Here is a 26,808-nt window from a genome sequence, read left to right on the forward strand (position 1 = left end):
CGACACAATCGATCTTCTCTCAACTAAATAAAGGCGTGAAATTTGCAGAAGCAGTCAACTGAACAATTTACATGGGAGGGAATAACGGTTCAGCGCAAATGCACCTCCATACACAATCCTCTCAAATTTCCACTTGATCACGAAAGTCGCCCAACACATATGAAGTATTAGTTCACTATTCGGTCGTCTAGAGGACGGCAAAGTTAACTCAGATACATTCCTACACACCAACAGGCCTCTACATTTGGAGAGCTGCTGCCGTAAATGGGAAACGTGAATCATTCCCGCACAGGTCACCGGCACTGCAAGCCGAGCATGCACAGGTAGAATCAATCATCCTAAGAAATCGGTCACATATATATTTTATCCCTGTACTTACAACTAAATGTTACAATCGGGGTCTCAATCGAACGGCATTCCACAATGAAGTATCGGAAATACACCCTGCTGAAGGGTGGAAATGGAAATATCTGTACCTTCCTTACGACTGGACATAGTCATTTCCTTTACACATGTCGGAACACAAAAACATACATTATAAGACTGATGCTCAAATGCAAACATATCACATACACCCCACTACTACTAAGTATAATACGTGACCAATAAATGATTCCACAGGATGCAAAATAACACTGACCGAAAATCAACGATGGGTGGGAATGTCTCTTAGGTTTTTCTTGTGAGTGCTACCCCTCTGTCTTAGAAAGAGAAATGTAATCGGCCAGATGTTAAAAAAACCAAATCGCAACAACTACTGTACGTTACTGTCACAAGGGGCCTTGGTTCTACAGATGCACAGAAATAACCATGTTAAAATCTATACCCACTTTACAAATCGAGGTACGACATTACCTCTGAGTGAGGTGGTTTTTTCCGGATAAATACCATGTGTATTATCAGAACAACACGTAGCGCACGATGCAACCTCGTGAAAAAATTACCGCATTTTGAAAGTGATTTGGCTAAGGAACATGGTATGTAAGTGGTATTTGCAACTCCCTCGCACCGCCTGAGCTAGATAATTCTATAGCATTTGTAGCGCATTCTGTTTCGATACCATATCAGAGGTTCTGCGATATATGCACTGAGTTATAAGTGATGACTGACTGAGAAGGAACACAAACAGTAGTAGTAGATGATGTGCTGATTGAGGTCATAAGAAAATGTGCACTAGCTTCTAGTGTTACGCTATCTGGTAGAAATGATGTCTGGGATCTGGAAACAGGTCTTTCCATTCAAGCACATACCTGCATTGGATCCTATTGACAATTCCTTTAATGATTACAACCACTACTCAGCCTATTTCTGGCACTAACATATCTCGAAACGAGTCACCCGAGCTTAGCTGCTACAGTAAAATTCCAACGTGGTTTTGGTCACCCCCTACGAATCTTGCAACTGATCCTATTTCTACAGCTTTCCACATGTGATCGTCACAATTTAAGTCGGAAGTGACCAGAAGTTGGAGAAAGACCACCTTCTGCAACCCATGTACAAACAGAACGACCTGAGTTAGTGCAACAGAGCTATTTGTGACCATTCGGAGGAAATGCACACAATGTGGTACGTATCCAAACTAGATACAGATACTACAGTCCATAGCAGATCTGCATCCATTTAAATCAATCAGCCCAACATGCTATCATCATTATTCTCTACCCCCAACATAAAAATAAAAAATTCACAATTGAAAGAGAACAGAACAACCAAATTAACTTTCTGGATATAACTTTCGAAAAACAAAACAATAAGCATATGTTTGAAATTTACTGTAAACCCACAGCAACAGACATATCATTCCCCAATCCTCGAACCACCCACACACACAAAAGCAAGCAGCACTTCGACACATGCTCCATAGACTCAACACAGTACCACTCACCAAAGAAAGCTACCAAAAAGAACTGGACATAATAATGCAGATAGCACAAAATAATGGTTACAATAATAACACAGTCACAAAGCTAAACAACAAAAGTAAAAATAAAATAAAAGCAAAAGCTCCTAACCATAGACAACAACACAACAGAACCAAACACAAACACGCAGCCCCATAACAAACATGCAGGATAATCAGAAAAAGATGAAAGAAAACACAAGATGGTACACAATAACATACAAACACAAACTCACCCATAAAATCACCAACATTTTCAAAAGACAGGGAATAAACATAGCATACGTAACAGATAAATCTATACAAAAATATACCCCAAAACTGACAAAAAACAGAGACATATACCAGAAAGCAGGTATATATCAGCTACAGTGTAACACTTGTGAACGCGCATACATAGGGCAAACAGGGAGAACATTTGATATCAGATACAAGGAACAAAGGAGAGCCTGGAAATGTGGGACAAACCACTCCACATTTGCAGAACACCTAAGAGAAAATGACCACAAACCAACCACTAGAGAAGATGACATGAAAATAATTAGAATCAACAAAAAAAAAACACCTCCTGAATGGATGCGTGTGATGTCCTTAGGTCAGTTAGGTTTAATTAGTTCTAAGTTCTAGGCGACTGATGACCTCAGAAGTTACGTCGCATAGTGCTCAGAGCCATTTGAACCATTTGAACCACCTCCTGACCATGCAAGGAAATTACCACATACATAGAACCAAAGCAGAGGGGAAAATCCTGTTGAATGACCAAGTACACATGCCAAGCAATTCGTTATTTACACTAACAGATAAAATAATAGAATAACGTTCGAAAAAATTAATAATATAATAAAACTGTCCAATGTAATAATAACAGAACCCAACATCTTTACACTCACTTATCCATGAACCCCTCCACAGAATATTGAAACGAAAAGTCAAAACAGCTGTCACCAAGGTTTTCAGCCACTCGCTAACAGCTAGTACATACGCCCCCCCCCCCCCCCCCAAAAAAAAAAGTCCACTCTATTCCCCTCTCTCTCTCTCACTCACACACATACACGGTATAAACATCATAAATAGAAATTAGTATCAAACATTTACTTCGTTAGGTTGGCAACAAATAGGTAACGTACCAAAGAAGATGAAACACGTAATGGAGTCGCAATATTTACGCTGTCAAAAGCAGTGTACGATGAAATAGTTCTATCGAGTGACAAAATAACAATAGTCCACCACAAATAAGAGTGAGAAAGATGGTGAATAGTGTGTGGAAGGAGACAACACAAAGATGTGCAGTGATAAAAGTGGTAGTGCGACCTCCAGACCAGATGTGAGGAAACGCAGATCAGAAAATCGTAAGTAATTACTTTTTTACAAAAAATCGCGAAGTGGACTGTTTGATAATCTATAACTAACAAAACTGTATCGTTATAGATCCCACTGATGATACCTTAGAACAAGAGAAGGCGAAACGCGTACGGAATAAATAAAGTAACTAGCAGCAGGAAAAGGAAGTTTTATTTACACAACAAATATTTATATGCTTGCTGCGGAAAATGGCCACACAAACAAACTTGTTATGTGTGACCGATTTCTTAAGATGATTGATTCTACCTGTGCGTGCTCAGCTTGCAGCGCCGGTGACCTGTGCGGGAATGATTCACGTTTCCCGTTAACAGCAGCAGCTGTCTGTCTGCGGAGACCTGTTGGTGTGTAGGAATGTGTCTGAGTTAACTTTGCCGTCCTCTAGACGAGCGAATAGTGAACTAATACTTAGTATGTGTAGGGCGGCTTTCGTGATCAAGTGGAAATTTGAGAAGATTGTGTATGGAGGTGCGTTTGCGCTGGACTGTTATTCCCTCCCATGACTGCATCTGCACATTTCGCGCCTTTATTTAGTTGAGAGAAGATCAATTGTGTGGTGTGCATTTAGTATGTGGAAGACACGTTTGCCAGTTCACTAGACATGAGAAACACCTTAGTTGACCTTGTAAATTATAGGGATGATTTCAAATCTGTTACATCACCAAGATCGGTATTCGCAGGGGGAACTATCATTTCACGTTTGTTTATTTCTAGTTACTCAGTGGTCTAGAGCACGCTCCACCTAGCTAAAGTTTCGGGTTTGTATAGAAATAATTTCCAGTCTATATCTTGGGAATTGTGTTGCGCTAGTGATCGGTAGGATGCTGCCTAGTGCTAGATATTGAGAAGCACTTCGAAAATATTTTGGCGAACCATGCGAAAATACGTGTGTTCTTGTAATCCTCGAGTCTGGAGATGTGCGTAGAAAAGCGAGCAAGCAAGGAAGCAGGTTCGGACTGGATACACTAACGTGTTTGTGCCAAGGGGAAACGATGCTGAATTCGTAGAACAGTTCTGAGAGCTACTTCGGTCCGCTGTGGGCGCTCTGGTCCTGCATTGGGGTGGATGACTTGTGATTGTTGGCTGCAGCTAAATATCTAGTGCTGAGAGGAGTGTAGATACGGTATTGCCTGTCTTCACAGTTTATGTATGAATGATGTAAAAGGGATGATTTTGTTTGGCACAGGATACGAATTGTATGTTTAGTACATCGACATGGTACTCGGTGATATATTGCTGGGTTGGAGATCAGTTTCATGAACTAATATTCAAGCTCCTGTCCTTGATGGGAGAGCAGTGTAAACGTGTAAGAAAGAGTCTTTCTGTATTTGACGTTGTGTAGGGCACGCGGTGATATATTGATGGATCACAGGTCGATTTAACACTCTAATATTCAAGCTCCTGTCCTCGGTGGGAGAGCAGTGTAAACGAGTGAGGGTCTTTCCGTATTTCACGATATGTATGGTAGTTTATAAGATTTAATTGCCCGTACAATATGGCGATCTGTGTAAAATAACTGCTGAAATTCTCCTCTACAGAAAGAAAGAAAAGGCGGTTGGTGCTTTGATACTGGCGGCATCAGTAATTCAGCAAGTAAATTCGCTAAGAGCCAATCATAATGCTCGATTCATTCACATCCTTTGTGCTGGGATATAGGAGCCTCTACACAGCGGAGGGAACGTTTGTGTGTGTTGAAACAGGAGGGGTAACATGTGATGGACTGGGTACTACGTTTGGTCCACAAGGAAGATTGCAATCAACGTTATTCTACGTTATTTTCGTAAACAGGTTCTGTCAGGGCAAGAATTTCCGTGCATACAAGCTGAGACGTCAAGAAAGCGATCGTTAACTATTTCTTGGATACTATAAAAATTCCGCGAGGTCGACTTGGTTCTTATTTTTTACGTAGTCACGTGAAATCAGTATAAGATTGAGAACTCTGTTGGATGCGCTTCCGACGGTTTGCAGCTACGCGTGCGCACTTTGCGGCGTTGTGTCAGTCATGCTGGGCAGTTACGCACCGTTAGACACATCTCACCTGTTCCTTGATGAGCAATGCACCATGTGCTTTTCTGGGAAGCATTGGATCATCTCAGTGCTCGACCATACCACAGCTACTCGTCATCACATATGGGACCAGCGTGAGCGGAGCAGAACAGCAGGTTAAGTACAGAACACTACGTTCATTTGCATAATTTTTGTGTAAAGCGCAGTACAGAGCTTTAAGAGGGTTTGTGCAAAGAAGAATGTGCCAGAAATGGCGTTCAAAAGCATGTGAAATTCGAAAAGTGTACCAGAAAATGGTGCGATAACATAACTAATGCCGGCAGGAGTGGCCGTGTGGTTCTAGGTGCTGCAGTCTGGAACCGAGCGACCGCTACCATCACAGGTTCGAATCCTGTCTCCGGCATGGATGAGTGTGATGTCCTTAGGTTAGTTAGGTTTAATTAGTTCTGAGTTCTAGGCGACTGATGACCTCAGAAGTTAAGTTGCACGGTACTCAGAGCCATTTCAACCATTTGAACATAACTAATTACTTAATTTGGTATCAATGGCGGTAGATGGTTCAGATGGCTCTGAGTACTATGGGACTTAACAACAGAGGTCATCAGTCCCCTAGAACTTAGAACTATTTAAACCTAACTAACCTAAGGACATCACACACATCCATGCCCGAGGCAGGATTCGAACCTGCGACCGTAGCAGTCCCGTGGTTCCGGACTGAAGCGCCTAGAACCGCTCGGCCACCACGGCCAGCTATCGATGGCGGTAGAATATTTTAAGGAAATGTGGGTGACATGGAACACCTCTTAACAGAACAAAGTGCCAACAAAGACCCAAACATTAGGATAAGACAAAAAAATGGTTCAAATGGCTCTGAGCACTATGGGACTGAACAGCTATGGTCATCAGTCCCCTAGAACGTAGAACTACTTAAACCTAACTAACCTAAGGACATCACACAACACCCAGCCATCACGAGGCAGAGAAAATCCCTGACCCCGCCGGGAATCGAACCCGGGAACCCGTAGGATAAGACACACAGTGCTGAACATCAGGTTGTGCATCATGTTTTCACCATGTAATTACTTTGTACAAGACCTATTTGTTTCCAGACAGCAGGGAATGATGAGCAAGAGAAGTCCAAGCCCACAAATTGTTCTTTTTAATATAAATAAACAATATACCCTTGAATTTCCTGCTATGAGATCCTTCCTATCCATCATTTCCATATATTCTATACAATACCTTGAATCCCCTAAAGTATTTAAATAAACAATATTTCACATAATGTCTAAATTGTTTAAACAATATTCCATAGACTACAATCGAATACCCTCCAAATAATCTATCAACTGAGTCTTTTTTCCCGCCAATTCCTAGGATGAGATGGCGGTTGGATGACTTAGGTTAGTGGATGTGCCCTTTTTTCCCATCGTTTTCTGAGGTTAGTAGAGGTTGCATTGTCCTGATGGAATTTGAACTTATTACCAGGGTGGCATGGCACTTTCCCATCAGAGAGGTTAATTAATTGATCAATTTAATTAAGTAGTCAATGTGGCCTAAATTATCTTCCCACCATTTTATTAGGTTAGTAGAGGTTGCATTGTCCTGATGGGATTTGAACTTACCGCCAGGGGGGGGGCGTGGCACAGGGCTGTGGCACTTTACCACCAGAGTGGTTAACTAATTGATCAATTTAATTAAGTAGTCAATCACAATGATAAAAGTGAGAGGGGCCTATTCCAATAACTCAACCTGAAAGTGTAGCTGTAGGAGCAAGGGTGAGTGGGTTGGGGGAAGGGGATAGGACTGGGAAGGGGGACTGTAGGTTAAGTGCCTGTCAATCAAAAATGAAATGGAGGTGACATGGAAAAGCACTTAACAGAACAATATGTTAACTCAGACCTGAAAGTGTACCTGTAGCAGTGAGGGTTGGGGAGTTTCCTGAGGGGGGAGGGGGTGGGGGGACAATGGGATAAGTGCAGTGTCATGGAAAACCACTTAACAGAACAATAGGGTAAGGACCTGTCAATCAAAGGAGAACAATAGGTTACATACCTGTCAATCAAAGGAGAACAATAGGTTTGCCCCTGAGTGCATACTTGCCCCTCATGTAGGCAATCCTCCCTAACAAAATGCACCTGCATCCTCTTCCTGAGGGAGGAGGGGAGTGGGAGGGGGTGTGAGACAATAGGTTAAGTGCAGCGACATGGAAAAGCATTTAGCAGAACAATAGGTTAAGTACCTGTCAATCAAAGGAGAACAATATGTTGACACGGAAAAGCACTTACCAGAACAATAAGTTGACATGGAAAGGCACTTAACAGAGCAATAGGTTTGCCCCTGAGTGCATACGTGCCACTGATGTAGGCAACCCACACTAACAAAATGGACTGACATACTTGTTGTCCCCCTACTCATATCTACCATTAATTTTCCACTCATGGGAGGTTTCTGAGTACCCGGTGCTAGTAACACTGAGCGGACAAACATGGGCTATTAAAACCTCAGTGCAGTTGAAAACACTTGCATTCCAGACCTGTAGAAGGGGAATTTAGCAAATGATTCCACCCTATTTCACAAATGTAATTTAACTAATGCCAGAGTATACTTGAATTCCGAATTCTATCTGTATGACAATTTACTGCTACAGTGAGATCAGAATATATACAGTCTAGCATTTGACGTCTATACAAGGTTCCATGCTTCTTACTATGAAGGTGTTGAAGAGGAGGGATCCCTACTCAGTCTACGGAAATTCAAGGAGCTGGCACCAATCATCGTGATAGACTGTTCTAAGCAGAATGAGATAATTAAATCAGGACGAATAGATGTACGAATCGAATTTGAATCTTCACCAAATTTCCCAGAACACTGTAGTGTATGCTCTAGTTCTACATGACCGTGTGATTAACTATTGCCCACTTACTAATGTTGTGCAGCGTGCTGTATAAGTGACCAAGTGATGTGGCGTGCCCAGAGCATTTCACAATGACAACTTGCAGTGTGAAATGCCAACTTTCAAGGTTTCTATGATGATGAGTGTAGACTCATAGCACATACAGAATATGCTGGTATAATAGAGACATCTTCAACAAGAATTGCATCACCGAGGCCTTTCAAGGGTGTGAACTGTGCTAAAACACCGAGGAGTGCGAAGTGACTAACACGTTTCTTTCATGGACTCCACTGGGACGATCCTAGTATACCTCATAAAGAAAAGATGACGTCACTTCGAATAGTCGATCATCCTGAGACCATCATGTATGCCAAAGGCGAGGAGAAGATCACATGGATGCAGCGAATCTTCAAGTTTGCAGCTATTCAAGACCTGGAATTCTACGGGTATCCTGCTATCCATAAGCTGAAGAAGAAGAAGACGTTTGAAAATAGTGTTGTGTCTGCTTATGGAAATGTAAAATAACTTTTAAGTTGGATTAATGAAAATAAGTGAATTTTTTACCTCACATTGTATGTTTTTCTTTCTTTCTACCTAGCTCCTACTTAGATACTACGTAGCTTTGCCCATATACTATGTCTGTGTGAAACACAGGAGACATAATTTCAGCCATGTTTGCTATATGTCTTTGGAAGTGGACACGATCACGCGCCGCCTGGTCCCAAAAACCTATACGTGCAGCACGATAGGCGAAATCCCATGCAATATTTTGTTTTCCTCCATCTTACACGTCACCTCCCTCATGCTTTAAACTAATATCTTGCACAGCCTTTATATCCATTTCTAAGGGTAGGGATTTTTGAAATAACAACAAAGACGTATGGTAAAGATTAACGATTTTTTATTCAGACATAAATACTCACAATAGTAATACAGCTTTACATCCACAAATCTTGTTGTTTTTGCAATACACGAAGTAGTGATGCTTTTAAATTCACAGTTCTTGTTACTGTTTGAATTTTTTTTATTTACAGTTCTTGTGTTTTAAAAATGATATTACTGATTGAAAAAACTTTTTGTACTTTATTTTGCTTTACTGTTTACAGCTATTGCAGAGGTATAGTTTCTCTTACACTAATACTATTACTAGTGAAATTCCAACCAAACAGAAGACTTAATTTATACTTTGAACTGGATAGTTCTAAAATTTTCCACATCAAGCAGCTGAAATAATTTAATAATACAATAAGCCAATATCCCTAAAATGTTCATCCCAAACAGCTGCACTAAAATGAACTGGGTGGAACTCACACTTAAGACTAGTATGACTTGGATAGCTAGTGGTTGGTGAAATTTAAAAATTAATCTATTTACACATGTGCTCATACAATCACACACGCACATGAAGTGCAAAAGAGAGACATACAGTAAGCTATTTTTTCCTTCATTTACATTTTTTAACTTGTTTGATGATTTTGGTTCAATTTCTTAAATCTTTTTCATAAACATATTGATCATTTTTCATTTTTTAAATAATTTTTTATAATTTTTTCCCAGCACATACTGTTTATGTAGTCATGCCTAGACGTTATGGTACTTATTTAGAAAAAAAGAATATATTTACGCACAGGCTTACATATTTACACAGACATCCACACTCAAATGCACTCACAAGAGTACACATGGGCACACATAAGCAGCCACACATGCAGGTGTTCCATACATCACACATACAATATTTCAACTATGATAAAAGAGCCATACTATTAGGTACAAGCCCCCCCACCCCCTCTCGTGCTTCTAGTAAATTGTGTGTGTATGGTAGGGTTTCGACCTCGTCATCACAAATGGCTCTTTTATCGTCATGAGGTGACAATCCGACTTTAGATTGCAGCACAGTGTACACCTCATGATCTGGCGATCGAATACTGGTTTGCTGTACCAAATGCGGTGGTTGTGGCGGAGCACCACGAACTCCACCATACAGGCACTGCAAGTAGTCTTCAACCGTGAGGACACATGATGCCATATGTCGCACACCCTCACCCTGCCTCCGTGTGATTCCATCTATTGCGCGATATGCTTACATTTTGGATCTTAGACCCAAAAACTCCACAATTGGCAATCCATCCGCCTCATCTTTCATAAAGCCGATAACCGTCTTATATACCGTAAGGATTATTGGCTGCTTATCACGATGTGTCGAATTAATTACTGTGACACCTAATTACTTCATATGGATTGCAGTTCTTCACTCAGTAGATGAAGCTGTTTGTATCCATATAAAGTAACTTTGGTTCCTGTAATGAGTTTTAGCAACTCATAATGAAAGCAGTACATGTGGAGTTTGGAGATGTCCAGTATACACATAACCAAATAGATTGATTTCGTAAACTCTACTGGATCCTTCGACATTTCCGCAGCAACAAAGTTCTCACTGAAAATTGTGACCTGCTTGAAGTTTGGTGTGGCACTGCATTTTCTTACGCCCCATGGCCCATCCCAATCGGTCCTAATCAAAATATCGCGTTCATTTCTTACATTCTGCATGATTTTACCGAAAACGCAATTATTCATCAATTTGTAAAAATATTTTTCGAAATCACTAGTCGTACCCGCCCTCTTTTCGGTATTTGATTCAATATACTCCTTCAACCTGGGGGACTGATTGAAGGAGATAGCCTGGGTGATTCTACCCAGCTTCATCCCTAAGCTGAGACACTGCTACAGGTTACAATAATGAATTACGTGCCTCTGCTTGTGTCCAACAGTGCTCATCAGTTTAGGGATAGTGCTTTCTTGTGGAGCTTGTTGCTCTGGATATAATGGCAAGTCGCTTGTCACTTCATGTAAAGCAACAGGGTATATGAGGCCTGCCTCCACCACATACCCTACATCAGAATCAGCTGCCAGTCCCAATATTTTTCCACCTAATCCCTCTAATTCGTTTTCGGGCACCCACTGAAACCCACCAACCAGCACTGGCTACATCATGGCACACCTGAATAAGTTACTCACATCCAAATACAGAATATAATTTGAATCAAGAGATGCGTTAAGCCCCACACCCACACGTCCTCCACGGATCATGCGCTCAAAGAAAAGAAGCATATCGGCATCAGTCAAAAGTTTGATGCTGTGCCTCGTATTCTTGAGCATTCCGTCCGAGGACAACCCAGGTCCCATGTAATAGAAGGCAGGGTCCAGGGAGTACATGGCCATACATACACTCTAGAACTTCTCTAAAACATCCACAAGCAAGCGCTCGGTGGTGTCCATATATAGCCTTGCGTATTCACCCAAATTTGGAATGTTGAATGCCTGCCAGACATTCACGGCATGCTCATAATCTGCACTAGTTATAGCATCGCCTGTGAGAGTTCTGGTAAATGCAGATATGTCGGGTAGCCTGGTTTTGTCGAGTTTCGCCATACTGTCCAGATACTCATAAGGGGAAACTCGTTTCTTAGTCACAAGCTGAAACTTTTCTTCGTCGGGGTAAGCAGATCAGGTGATATGCGTATCCTCCTGAGGTAGAGTTTCAACGAGTTTCTGGAGTGGCGCCTGCATAAAATGTAGCGTGTCAAGGAAGCGGAGCATAATTTTTGGCGTCATTTGTTTGGAGAATGAAATATACTTCTGAACACTCTCAGGCAGGACATTGACCTGATTTTTCTCATACCCGAAATTAACCAATTGCTCAACTAGAAAGCGAGTATCATACCCACTTAAATTATGGAAAAAAACGGGTATATGTCGTGGTAACTGATACTTCAAATTGCATGTGTTGTGAGCTGCACCACAGAACTTCCCCGTAAGATGACAATGACCTCTACGGGGAGTTTCAACTTTTCTGTCTAATGGCAGTCCACAAATAGGACAGTTAACTGCATCATTGTATAATTTCTTATCCTCCTCCGATTCGGTCTGGGGATATTGGTGCTGTAAAGCCTATCAACATCCCATGAGAGTCCACCCCTGCTAGCTGAGTGGTTAGCGTGATGGAATGTCATGACTAACGGCCCAGGTTCGATTCGCGGCTGGGTCGGAGATTTTCTCCGCTCAGGGACTGGGTGTTGTGTTGTCCTTATCATCATCATTTCATCCCCATCGACACGCAAGTCCCCCATCGACACGCAAGTCGCCGAAGTGGCGTCAACTCGAAAGACTTGTACCAGGCGAACGGTCTACCTGGCGGGAGGCCCTAGCCACACGGGAGTTTTTAAAGCTCAGTGAGCAACCAAACTGCAGGATTATCCCCGACTTATGATTCATAGTGGTTAAGACTTGAACCATATGAACATGCAGTTTGATACATCGCCACATATGGTACGTGTTTTTGCTTGAAGGTGGTATGTGAGGCAAGGGGTTCCCTTCACAGCGGGTTCTAGGGGCAAGGAGACATTCAAAGTCGGCGTATGCAACAAACGGACGTCGTCCCTGTGACCATTCTTGAATTTAATGAACTTGCTTTCTTGTGTAGGCATTACAACATGTACCAATTCCTTGGGTTCACAGTCTGTCAGATGTCTTTTTAAATACTTTTCTTATGAGAAGTTATTTGGACACCTAATGCAAATGTGTTTCTTTATGTTTCAACAACTGGCTACAAAGGAGGCGGGACATGTCTTGGACCCATACATAATGCTGATTATCAGCTTCAGAGAAGAGCAGCATGTTTACATGAAGATCACGTTCACCTGCATGTTTAGAAAAATGGAGTGGTCCAACTATAGCATGCTTGTCGTGCTCATCTGGCTTGCTTTCCTGCTTCTTCTTCAGGCCATAAACGTGGACCGATACTCTGGGATTTTGTGCCTGAAACTTTTGGATGTCCTGAATCTTTACGGGGCACTCGATACCGTCAAACTTAGGACATCCACAAATGTTAAGACTTATTCCATATCGAGATGTGCGCTCTGGATTTTGTTTAATTTTTCATTCACAAGCCAGGATTCACCATGCAAAACAAGCATTATCATTTTCATTTTGAACGCTGATGCAAGTCTGCTTCTTCTTAATATCCTCAGGGAATTTGATATAACTGAATCCCCCATTTAACGGATTCGATTCTTACCGATTGAGATACGGAACCCTAAAAATGAATATTTGTTTGCTTGTACGTCTTCTATGCGTTCCTATACCACTTGTACGATTAATATGAAACTTTGGTGAGTTGTGCGCACGCCCGTGAAGAGCCAACTACCACCAATAGAGGTGGGTGTGAAAAGGGAGTGACTCAGAGGCCTTTTTCAGGAACATCTCGAGCTATATCAATCAAATTTTGTGTATACATAACACATTGTTTCTATAAAAATGTGGGGTAATATACCCCAATCACCAATAGGGGTGGGGGTGAGGGTGACAAGACGTGCCACAGAAAAGTTTTCGATAATGTCCTAAATTTCCAACAAATCCATCGTTTTCGGGGTCGCCAGATATCTTGGCGACACTCACAATGACGTTTTACCCCAAGAGTTGTGGTCAAGATTGGAAGAGACGCAAAGAGAGTTACGTATCAGCATCTCTCCGCAACGCTGAACGGAATTTCTACCAAATTTGGCACACGTATCACTTAATATCTGTAAAAATTTACTGTAACAATAAAATACCCTCTGCATCCCTGTAGCTGAAGGTCTGGGATGGTAAGGGATGACATAAAAGCATAATTCAGGAGGGCGTGGCGCAATTTCAACAAATTTTGTATATACGTAGCTCATTATTTGTATAAAAATAGGGTGGAAGTAAGGTACCCGTACTATTGCTAGGCGTGCGGGACGACGATGAGAAGGGCGACACGAGGAAAAGCCCGAAAACGACCTTTGGTACTTCTTTCATGTAAGTAGTTAATTTAGAATGTTCTAAAAGTATGAACCGCAACCTGTCTCCTATTTTCGTTGTTCAGTGCATCAGCTGTATCATGACAACGAGCACTACTCTCAGCTAATAATTGTGCCAGTGTGTTTCAGGACCAAAGATCATGCCACACGGCTCAATACTGCAGATATAATTAAAGCCCTGTTAGAGTCGTATAGTTTAAAACGGCGGAGAATCAGACAGTTGCCAGCGACAGTCCTTTTCCTCGAAGCAACCGTCAGTTACTGGCAGAAATACAAGTTACCTCAAAATTCAGATGAAGTTGCAGGGCAAAATTTGCTAGCGATACAGATGAAATACGTGAACAAATATGTGTGAAATATGTTAAATGCACGTGAAATATACAGTATGTTAAAACGTATAGTAGTGTAGAGTAAATCGGTATGAACAGTTTGATACAGGACACTTGTAGTCTATGACGTTGGAAGAGTTCATCAAATTGGCCTACAATAAACACCTAGGTACAGCACATACGCATAGTGCTACGTTTTGAATATTCTCTCGCTCTCTTCTTGCGAACTAAAAAATTAACGAAATATTTAATAGGGCTTTTTTGGAGGAAACTTAATGTAGTTTAAATTTGTACTGGGATACGTGTTTGCTGGGAATCGTACAAAAGTGACCTTCAAAGGCATCCCCGGCCACACACACATCCCCCACCGGTGGTACTATTAGTTAAGGTATTTAAACCCAAAGAATTTGGCGGTATCTGATTCCATTCAGAGGAACCTACCCCGTGATTGATAATACATGATTTACTCTACTTGATTTATTTGTTTGTATATCTCCATTATCAGACACTCTTTTAGAGTTATAATTCTCAAGATTTATAATTATAAAATATTTCAGGTCAAGGTGCAGCTTACAGTTAAGAGGAGGTGGGTTACAATAGATTTTGTTTATAACGGATTTAATGGTGAAATACTGTTGATGAAGGTGGATTTGATAGTAATTTGATTTATTTAATTTAACTGATATTGGCTCTGAGGTGTGTACACATCGCCCGTCCCTCCTACCACTACACGAAAATTTCGGACTACACGAATTGTTTCCCATATTCGACATTTTTTGGGGTCGGATATTTCGTTAACATTACTGAACTAAACTTTCTGTGAGGTTACTGAAAGAAAAAACCTATGTTAACATAGTGTGGAAACTAATTACAATTACAGTTCGATCTAAATTTGATCCTTACAAGAACAGTAGTTTCGTAGTTAGAAGGCCAGACAAACTAAACGATTTGTCAATTTTATGCTACTTAAGACCGGAAAAGGTCGAATATGGCTTATAATTCGTGTAGTCGCAAATTTTTGTACGGTGGTATGAGAGAATGCCATGAATAACATACTCTAAATTGTAACCAGTGTGGCGGTGCATTTGAAGTTCATATTTGTACATTTTTCTTGAAAAACTCGAAAACTGCGGCCTTGAGCGAGAAAGTGTCCCGATGCAAAATTAAACTATATTAAATTTACTACAAAAAAATTTCCTATTCATTTTTTCTCCAGAGCTGATAATTTGGGCGAAATGAGCGATAGAATGCTGAAAATGGCCGGCCGCGGTGGCCGTGCGGTTCTAGGCACATCAGTCCGGAACCGCATGACTGCTACGGTCGCAGGTTCGAATCCTGCCTCGGGCATGGATGTGTGTGATGTCCTTAGGTTAGTTAGGTTTAATTAGTTCTAAGTTCTAGGGGACTGATGGCCTCAGATGTTGAGTCCCATAGTGCTCAGAGCCATTTGAACCATTTTTTTTTAATACTGAAAATCTCGTGCGACATCCTTGCGGTGTAACTTAAATGTTTTTTGTAGTCCAATCTGAAACTTTCCCGACTTGGTGGACGCCAAGTGTAGAGTATAAGAATTGTCTGTCTCAACTTCCTCCACATCACTGCGGTAGTTGTAAACAGTTATCGTTTACACCCTGCATAATCGCACATTGTGATTCCGTGATAATGCTGCAAACTTTCAGGGATGTCGGAGGAGTGTAAATGTATCAGTCTGAGGCAGGGCACGCTAAGTCCGGAAACGAACGAGTCGAAATGTGTAAGCGAAAATCTACTTCAGTTCCGCCTTTGCCTCAGGAAGTGCTCCAACTTCCGAACCCTCGTCTGACGTACAAAATTCCTGCTGAATACTCCCTAAGACCCTCAGATAATTACCGTTGTTCATGGGTTACTAACAACGCACGACAGTAAACTTGATGTCAGGAAGACCGAAAATCCTGTCACCTGTACATTAATAATGAATTGCATTTACTTGCACAAATTTCACAAGCTGCTTTTCAAACCGGCGTCCCCCAGTGCCCATTCAGGCATGAGTAGTGGGACTAAGCAGTTGTCACACCACTCTCCATTGCTGCTAGATGTAGCCAAGATGGCAGCGATGACGTCATCGAAGATGGCGGCCTGTAGAGTTGGCAACAGCACATGACATCATCTACGATGTCGGCTGTGATGTCAGCTGAAGACGCAAGTACCGCTATCCAAAATAATGGCTTTCAGTGGGAAAGGGCCATGCTCCCTGCCACGCCCCCCTGGAGGGAAGTTCAAATTACATCTGGACAATGCAACACACCACGACTACTTCCACTAACCGAAGAAAATGGCGGGAAAATAGGTCACTTGGGCTACCTCCACTAACCTAAGTCAACCGACCGCCACCTCTTCCTAGGAATTGGCGGGAAAAGGACTCGGCCTGTGCTGAATACAAGTCTTTATTTTCAGTCTTTATTTAAACAATTAGAGGCAGTACCATCATCAACTGTTTTCATCATGGGGTCCGGAGTCCAACCTGACCTAGTACACAGTACTGCCATCAGATGGCTCTGTCGTCCCTTCTGTGACATAATCTAACATGGCGGTCTGGAGTGTAGAAAATGGCGGGAAAAGGACTCAGCCTGTGCTGGGCGTATGTCTTTATTTAAACAATTAGAGGCAGTACTATCATCCAGTGTGTTCGCCATGGGATCTGGAGTCCAACTGACCTACTACACAGTACCGCTACCAGAGGTCACTGTCATCCCTCCCATAACATAATCCAAGATGGTGGTCTGGGGTGGGGGAATATTGTGGGGAAAGGACTCAGCCTGTGTTGGATAGGATGGATGTAAGGCTTTATTTTGCAGGCAGTCTGTATTTAAACAGTTTGAGGCAATACCTCCATCTAGTGTGTTCACCATCAGGTCCAGAGTCCAACTGACATAGTATACAGTACTGCCACCAGAGGGCGCTGTTGTCCCTTCCATGATGTAATCCAAGATGGCGGTCTAGAGGGGAAAAATGGCGGGAAAAGACTCAGCCTGTGCTGAGCTGCTGGAGAGAGGAAGGACTGTACTTTATTCATTTTGGAATAATTTATTTAGGGATGGATTTGACATAGTATATTTATTACACTGATACTGACGTGCTTGGGGTTCCAATACACAGCCTACAGACCTGCAAACTACTCGTAAATAATGCAGTACACTCATGTGCACACACGAAAATCTACTCGTAAATTGTCAAAATAATGCAGTACACAACATACAGACCTGCAAACTACTCGTAAATCACTGAAAAATGCATATATAACGCTCTGCCAACACACTCAAAACGCTTAAACAGCCAGAAATAATGTAGTGCACGAGCACTCATTGCACATAAAAACGCCTTATAACTATCGTCAATGTATCAGAGGCTCCAAGGACGCACGTGTGTCGATGCCGCCATGAGCCACCACTGGACACAAACCAGCATGAGCCATCGCTCTCACGCCACTGCTGCCCACAGCAAGCAGATGAAAGTCGCGTCTATTTTCGGGTATACAGCTAGAGTTCTTCGAGTGTTATACTGACGTCACAGAACTCCAAGGCGCGCTCACGCTGGTCCCATACGCAAGACACCTCTGGGCAGCATGTGTGTTTACCATTGCTGATGCTATACCTGTGGACTTTGACGTCGCAGGTCACACTATAGAAATCTGTTCCAGAATAGCACAGGGTGCACTGTTCCTAGCGATCCTAACGGGACATGCGAGTTGTGTCTAGCCATTCTTAACTGCCCAACATGGCTGACGCATCGCATCGTGCAAGTACGACGCTGATATCCGGCAGAACACCCGACAACCCAAGATGTCATTAGATCGCCGGGAAAGCCTGAAGAGTTACATCATACTCTTCCCTTTCTATCACAGTATTCCACATCAAATCCATACCTTCCTTACGACTGGACATAGTCATTTCCTTTGCACATGTCAGAACACAAACACATACTTTATATGCCTGATGCTCATTGTGAACCTATCGAGCATCCCCTACTACTAACAAGGGAACCTCCCCATCGCCCCCCCCCCCCAGATTTAGTTAAAAGTAGGCACAGTGGATAGGCATTGAAAAACTGAACACAGATCGATCGAGAAAACAGGAAGAAGTTGTGTGGAACTATGAAAAAAATAAGGAAAATATACAAACTGATTAGTCCATGAACAACATAGGCAGCATTAAGGGTGGTGTTAGCTGAGGAGCGCCGTGGTCGCGTGGTTAGCGTGAGCAGCTCCGGTACGAAAGGTCCTTGGTTCAAATCTTCCCTCGAGAGGAAAGTTTAATTTTTTTATTTTCAGACAATTCATTTGTTGCAGTTTATGTGACAAACTCTTATGTTTTCATCACTTTTTTGGGAGTGATTATCACATCCACAAGAAAACCTAAATCGGGCAAGGTAGAAGAATATTTTTACCCATTCGCGAAGTGTACAAGTTAGGTGGGTCGACAACATATTCCTGTCACGTGACGCACATTCCGTATAGTATATATCAGACGTGTTTTCCTGTGGAGGAACCGGTTGACCTATGACCTTGCGATCAAATGTTTTCGGTTCCCATTGGAGAGGCACGTCCTTTCGTCTACTAATGGCTCGGTTTTGCGGTGCGGTCGCAAAACACAGACACTAAACTTATTACAGTGAACAGAGACGTCAATGAACGAACGGACAAATCATAACTTTGCGAAAATAAAGAAAGAAAACTTGTCACTCGAGGGAAGACTTGAAACAAGGACCTCTCGTTCCGCAGCTGCTCACGCTAACCACGGGACCACGGCGCTCCTGAGCTCACACTCTCCTTGATGCTGCATATGTTGCACATGGACTACTCAGTTTGTATATTTTGCTTATTTTTTTCATAGTTTCACACAACTTCTTCCTGTTTTCTCGACTGATCTGTGTTCAGTTTTTCAAGGCCTATCCACTGTGCCTACTTATAACTGAATTTGAGGGGGGTGCGATGGGGAATTTTGGCTAAGGAGCGTGGTATGAAAATGGTATTTGCAACTCTCTCATGCCACTGCTAGATATTCCTCCAGTATTTGTAATGCATTCTGTTTCAATGCCATGTCAGAGGTTCTGTGATATATCCAAAGAGTTATAGGCGATGGTTGATTGAAAATGATCACAAAACAGCAGTAGTTGGTGTACTGATTGAGGTCGTAAGAAATGTACACTAGCTTTTCAGATCTCTAGTGCTATGCTTTCAGTAAAAATGATGTCTATGATTTGGAATAAAGTCTTTCCATTCAACCACCTTGTAAGTATAATACTTCGAGAATAATACTGAGAGAAAATCAGCGATGGGTGGACATGTCTCACAAGATTTTCTTCTGAATGCTACCACTATGTCTTAGAAAGAGATGTGTAATCGTCTTACAAACCGCCAGATGTTAAAAAACCCTATCGCAACAACTACTGTATGTTACTGTCACAAGCGACCTTGGTTCTACAGGTGCATCAAAGTACCCATGTTACAAGCTATACAGTCTTTATAAATCGAGGTATGGCATTACCTCCGAATGACATGTTTTTTCCAGACAAATACCGTGACACTGAATATGGACGTTGATCGTAGGAGTGTATATTATCAGACCAGCAGTGTGGTTACAGGTCTCCAACGGTGCACCCTCGAAATAAAATTACCGAATTTTGGCTAAGGAGCGTGGTATGAAAATGGTATTTGCAACTCTCTCATGCCACTGCTAGATATTCCTCCAGTATTTGTAATGCATTCTGTTTCAATGCCATGTCAGAGGTTCTGTGATATATCCAAAGAGTTATAGGCGATGGTTGATTGAAAATGATCACAAAACAGCAGTAGTTGGTGTACTGATTGAGGTCGTAAGAAATGTACACTAGCTTTTCAGATCTCTAGTGCTATGCTTTCAGTAAAAATGATGTCTATGATTTGGAATAAAGTCTTTCCATTCAACCACATATCTGCATTGTATCCGATAGCAAAGCCCTTTAATGATTACAGCCACAAGTGAATCATATTTCTAGCCTCTCATATCTTGAACCGAGTCACCTTTCTCGAACCTACCTGCTACAGTAAATTTCCAACATGGTTTTAGGTAGTCCCTACGCATCTTGCAACTGCTGCCATTTCTGCAGCTTTGCGCATATTATCGTTCCAATTTAAGTCGGAACTGAGCAGAAGTCGGAGAGAGCCATATCCACCACCTTCTGCAACTTGTGTAGAAACATAGTGACCTGAGTTAGTGCGACACGACCGTGTTTTGACCATTCAGTGGAAATGGGAACAAGTTGTCATAGCTCTGCCAAAAGTGTACGATGTATAAAGGCAGCACCAAACGAAGCCTACTCCTGCAGCACTAGATAATATAAAAGACTGTATGGGAACTGGGAGGACAAGGATTTTGCTACTGCACTGTGGTGTGTCCCCAAACTATGTACAGATACTACAGTCCGAAGCTGATCCGCATCCCTCAGGGTCCATTCACGTCTATCAGTCCAACATGCTATCTTCGTTATTCTGCACCATCCAACAGAGAAAAATTACGAACTATAAAAGCTCCACTAATTTCATCCAATATAGAACTCCATAAGATTTTCCCACATCTCTCTCCTACCATATATCGAAAACAAATACCAATGCATTGAGCACATGTGATGATCCTATTAAATATACAGGTATTGATCCACTGCGCAGACCAGTTTAAAGTTTCATCACCTGTACTGTAGGAGGATCACCGTAGCCCACAAACTATACTATAAGTTAAAGAGACCCTCCCTGTGACTCTGCATTGTTGTTTGAAACATTGTTTTTTTTTCCTGCTGTAACACGCCTTGTATACTGCCATACATTTTGTTTTTTCCGCCACGACTTCGAGGTCTGTGTCAAGCTCTAAACTTAGGTTAAGATGTTCTGATCCATTGCTTCTCACAGAAAACTAGACGTCTCACGGTATAAGTCCTGTTGTTACTGCTGCTACCATAGCACACCACACATAATGGATGATTTTAAGTAAAAGACAGTTGACGCTTGAGTACCACTCCTCCACTGTTCGATCGTGTGTATCGGAGAGCACCGAATTACGCAGGGATCCAAAGGGAACGGTGATAGACCTTAGGTACAGAAGAGACTGGAACAGCACATTACGTCCACATGCTAACACCTTTTTATTGGTATTTTTCACTGACGCACATGTACATTGCCATGAGGGGTGAGGTACACGTACACACGTGGTTTCCGTTTTCAATTACGGAATAGAGTGTGTCCCGACATGTCAGGCCAATAGATGTTCAATGTGGTGGCCATCATTTGCTGCACACAATTGCAATCTCTGGCGTAATGAACGTCGTACACGCCGCAGTACATCTGGTGTAATGTCGCCGCAGGCTGCCACAATACGTTGTTTCATATCCTCTGGGGTTGTAGGCACATCACGGTACACATTCTCCTTTAACGTACCCCACAGAAAGAAGTCCAGAGGTGTAAGATCAGGAGAACGGGCTGGCCAATTTATGCGTCCTCCACGTGCTATGAAACGCCCGTCGAACATCCTGTCAAGGGTGAGCCTAGTGTTAATTGCGGAATGTGCAGGTGCACCATCATGCTGATACCACATACGTCGACGCGTTTCCAGTGGGACATTTTCGAGCAACGTTGGCAGATCATTCTGTAGAAACGCGATGTATGTTGCAGCTGTTTGGGCCCCTGCAATGAAGTGAGGACCAATGAGGTGGTCGCCAATTGATTCCGCACCATACATTTACAGTCCACGGTCGCTGTCGCTCTACCTGTCTGAGGCAGCGAGGATTGTCCACGGACCAGTAATGCATGTTCCGTAGATTCACTGACCCGTGGTTTGTGAAACCCGCTTCATCGGTAAACAGGTAGAACGCATTCTCTGTTAATGCCCATTGGCCGGCCGCTGGTGACCGAGCGGCTCTGGCGCTACAGTCTGGAACCGCGCGACCGCTACGGTCGCAGGTTCGAATCCTGCCTCGGGCATGGATGTGTGTGTTGTCCTTAGGTTAGTTAGGTTTAAGTAGTTCTAAGTTCTAGGGGACTTATGACCTCTTTAGTTGAGTCCCATAGTGCTCAGAGCCATTTGAACCAATGCCCATTGACAGAATTGCACTCTATGATTAAAGTCATCACCATGCAATTGCTGATGTAGCGACACATGAAACGGGTGAAAGCGGTGACAATGCAGTATGCGCATGACACTACTTTGACTCAGTCCACCGGCTCTCGCAATGTCCCGTGTACTCATGTGTGGGTTCACGGCAACAGCAGCTAACACACCAACTGCACCCGCTTCTCCTGTGACGGGCCTGTTACGGACCCGTTTGCGTGCTACGACCATACCTGTTGCATACAGTTGGCGGTAGATGTTTTGCAATGTGCGGCACGTTGGATGCTCTCTGTCCGGGTACCGTTCTGCATACACCCTGCCGTCTTCAGCTGCATTTCGTCGACACTCGTCATAGATGAGTATCATCTCCGCCTTTTCAGAGTTCGAATACACCATGGTCACAGTTCCTACAACACTACACTATCACAGACGTCTGGTAACACGGTGTACTACAGTTGGTCTGCGTGCGGAGACGAATGCAGAATAACAATAGCAGCAAGCGCTACATGCGGACACTGCGACAGCTAGACCAAACCACAACAGTGCACTGCAGCCACACTCGTAAACACGGTCGTCATCGAAAACATGTCCCTGCAGATGCTGCTCGCCGACCGTGGCCCGTGTTTGTTACAACACGCAACTGAACGTCGGAGGTTTCAAGCGTCAACTTTAGGTTACAATATCTCCGGATGTAATTAACATTTTACAATGCAGCAAACGGCACTGATTACGTATATGTTTATATGTTCAGATGAGCTAACAAAACTAACGTGGTTCCATTTTAAAAAAAACGTAGGTTTGCGTTAAAAAACATACTTCCGTGCATTTTTGTATGGTTTGTATTAAACAATTACACTAGCCCCTCTCCTCACGTTCGGTCTGTGGAATCGGTTCGTCAGTATTTGATGTGGTTTACGAAATATATCCAGCGGTAACGTTAGGTGACTCGCCCTGTATTTCCAGTGTATGACATACATCCTTATTGCAGGTTTCTCTACGATAAACTATGGTAACAAACTGTAAAACGAAAAAACTACTTCCTTAAAACAGTGGGTCTGTGTGATGCATGCACATTATAGCTTTCCAGAGATGTATAGCGTCCACTATTCACATCCGATTACGGATCAGAAATTGTACTATGCCCACATCAGTCCTATATAAAATGATCGTTAGTAACGGAGAATACCACTTACAAGGAAACAGATAAACGCATAGCAGCGGCGACCGACATGTGAAATTACAAGTCATGCCGCCACTAACTCTGTAAACAGCACATCTGTCAAGTAGATGTATACATGGGGGTTTCAGTGACTCACAAACAACTATCGCTAACTTAGTTATGAAACTGAAGTCTCGATTTTATACCCAAGATGCGACAAGGGGGTGGAGTACATTGCAAAAATCTTCGTTTGTTTAGCGGAATGTGTCACGTTTCATCACACATGAGATGGAAATCTTCCGAAGAGAGAGAGGTTTACTGTTAACGATCGCAAGTGCTCCAAGTCAAATGCAGAACACATGGTTGTATATGAGTCAAATGCACGCTATGTCACAGAACACATATTTAGACGTAACACGTGGTTGGTCCACCTGTGAGCCTTATCCGAGATGCGACGTGTGGTGGATCTGCCTCTGAACATTGGTTTGGATATATAGTGCACGGCAGAACGTCTTAATCTCAGTTTATAACATGACACAGACCTCGAAGTCATGACGGAAAAGAATGTAACTTAATGCGGATAAGTAGGAAAAACAAACCAGAAATGTGAAGATACAGAATTAGTAGTGTGCTGTTTGACACAGTTACGTCAGTTAAGTGTCGAGGTGTAACGCTGCAAAACGATATGAAATGGAATGAAAACGTCAGGTTTGCAGTACGGGAGGCAGGTGGTCGACTTCGGTTTAGTGGGAGGATATTAGGATAGCCTGATTCATCTGTAATGAAGACGGCGTTTAGGACACCAGTATGACCCATTCTTGAGTAATGTCCTCGTGTTTGGTATCCGCACTAGTTCGCATTAATGGGAGGCATCGAAGCAATTCAGAGGCTGGCTGCTAGATTTGTTACTGGTAGATTCGAACAACACAGGCTGCTTTGGGAACTCAAATGAGAATGACTGAAGGAAAGGCGACGTTCTTTTCGAGCAGCACTACTGAGAAAATTTGAGCGCCAGCATTTGACGCTGACTGCAGAACGATTCTACTGCCGCACACATACATTGCGCGTAAGGATCACGAAGATAAGATTAGAGGGATTAGGCCTCATCTCGCTCTGTTGGCGTGTGGACCAGGAAGGGAATCGACTAGTAGTGGTACGGGATAGCCTCCGCCAGGTGCCACAAGGTGGATTGCGGGGTATCGAAGTAGATGTAAATGTAGATATGTAGGCTCAGGCGAAGCTACGAGCAGAAAGGTAGTGTTACATTAAAATAACTACACTACTGGCCATTAGAATTGCTACACCGAGAAGAAATGCAGATGATAAACGGGTATTCATTGGACAAATATATTATACTAGAACTGAAATGTGATTACATTTTCACGCAATTTGGGTGCATAGATCCTGACAAATCAGTACCCAGAACAATCATCTCTGGCCGTAATAACGTCCTTGATATGCCTGGGCATTGAGTCAAACAGAGCTTGGATGGCGTGTATAGATAGAGCTGCCCATGCAGCTTCAACACGATACCACAGTTCATCAAGAGTAGTGACTGGCGTATTGTGACGAGCCAGTTGCTCGGCCACCATTGACCAGACGTTTTCAATTGGTGAGAGATCTGGAGAATGTGCTGGCAGGGCAGCAGTCGAACATTTTCTGTATCCTGACCTGCAACAAGCGGTCGTGCATTATCCTGCCGAAATGTAGGGTTTCGCAGGGATCGAATGAAGGGTAGAGCCACGGGTCGTAACACATCTGAAATGTAACGTCCACTGTTCAAAGTGCCGTCAGTGCGAACAAGAGGTGACCGAGACGTGTAACCAATGACACCCCATACCATCACGCCGGGTGATACGCCAGTATGGCGATGACGAATACACGCTTCCAGTGTGCGTTCACCGCTATGTCACCAAACACGGATGCGACCATCATGACGCTGTAAACAGAACCTAGATTCATCCGAAAAAATGACGTTTTGCCATTCGTGCACCCAGGTTCGTCGTTTAGAACACCATCGCAGGTGCTCCTGTCTGTGATGCAACGTCAAGGGTAACCGCAGTCACGGTCTCCGAGCTGACAGTCCATGCTGCTGCAAACGTCGTCGAACTGTTCGTGCAGATGGTTGTTGTCTTGCAAACGTCCCCATCTGTTGACTCAGGGATCGAGACGTGGCTGCACGATCCGTTACAGCCGTGCGGATAAGGTGCCTGTCATCTCGACTGCTAGTGATACGAGGCCGTTGGGATCGAGCACGGTGTTCCGTATTACCTTTCTGAACTCATCGATTCCATATTCTGCAAACAGTCATTGGATCTCGATCAACACGAGCAGCAATGTTGCGATACGATAAACCACAATCGCGATAGGCTACAATCCGACCTTTATCAAAGTCGGAAATGTGATGGTACGCATTTCTCCTCCTTACACGAGGCACCACAACAACGTTTCACCAGGCAACGCCGGTCACCTGCTGTTTGTGTATGAGGAATCGGTTGGAAACTTTCCTCATATCAGTACGTCGTAGGTGTCGCCACCGGCGCCAACCTTGTGTGAATGCTCTGAAAAGCTAATCATTTGCATATCACAGCATCTTCTTCCTGTCGGTTAAATTTCGCGTCTGTAGCATGTCATCTTCGTGGTGTAGCAATTTTAATAGCCAGTAGTGTATATTTTAAGTCTGTAGCATGTTGTATTCCTTGGATTTAAGGCACAGACGAGTATCAGCTCATACGGAAGCACTTAAGCAGGACGTGGTGGGCCTTTCAGGCCGCGATGAACCCTACGAACACGATTTTCGACACGAAGCGCATGGTGGGTCGGCGCTTCGACGACGCGGTGCTGCAGGCGGACCGCAAGTTGTGGCCGTTCGCAGTGGTAGACGAGGGCGGCCGGCCTTTGGTGCAGGTGATGTACCGCGGCGAGACGAAGCGCTTCTCGCCCGAGGAGCTGAGCGGCATGCTGCTGGGCAAGATGCGCGACACGGCCGAGAGCTACCTGGGCGCCCCGGTGCGCGACGCCGTCGTCACCGTGCCCGCCTACTTCAACGACTCGCAGCGACAGGTAACACACGCCTCGACAGAATCTTGCTGCCGTAGGTCGCAGTGGCTGCGTGACGTTTCGAAAAGGCCATCTGGCGAAGTACGGTGTATCGCGAAACTTTTTAGATATGCTAATGCTTTAATATGGAGTGATATATGCTGG

The 26,808-nt window shown here is 43.3% G+C and overlaps 1 protein-coding gene across 1 annotated transcript in view; it reads left to right on the forward strand.

Annotated features, from left to right (window-relative positions):
• LOC126236920 (heat shock protein 70 B2-like) overlaps positions 1–26,808 on the forward strand; it is a 133,766-nt gene that overhangs the window by 29,093 nt on the left and 77,865 nt on the right. The window contains exon 3 of the mRNA XM_049946579.1: positions 26,374–26,667. Within this exon, the coding sequence (XP_049802536.1) occupies positions 26,374–26,667 (294 nt within the window). The remainder of the gene's footprint in view (positions 1–26,373; positions 26,668–26,808) is intronic.

This window comes from Schistocerca nitens, chromosome 1 (genome assembly GCF_023898315.1).
Source record: "Schistocerca nitens isolate TAMUIC-IGC-003100 chromosome 1, iqSchNite1.1, whole genome shotgun sequence".
Classification (NCBI taxonomy): Eukaryota; Metazoa; Arthropoda; class Insecta; order Orthoptera; family Acrididae; genus Schistocerca; species Schistocerca nitens.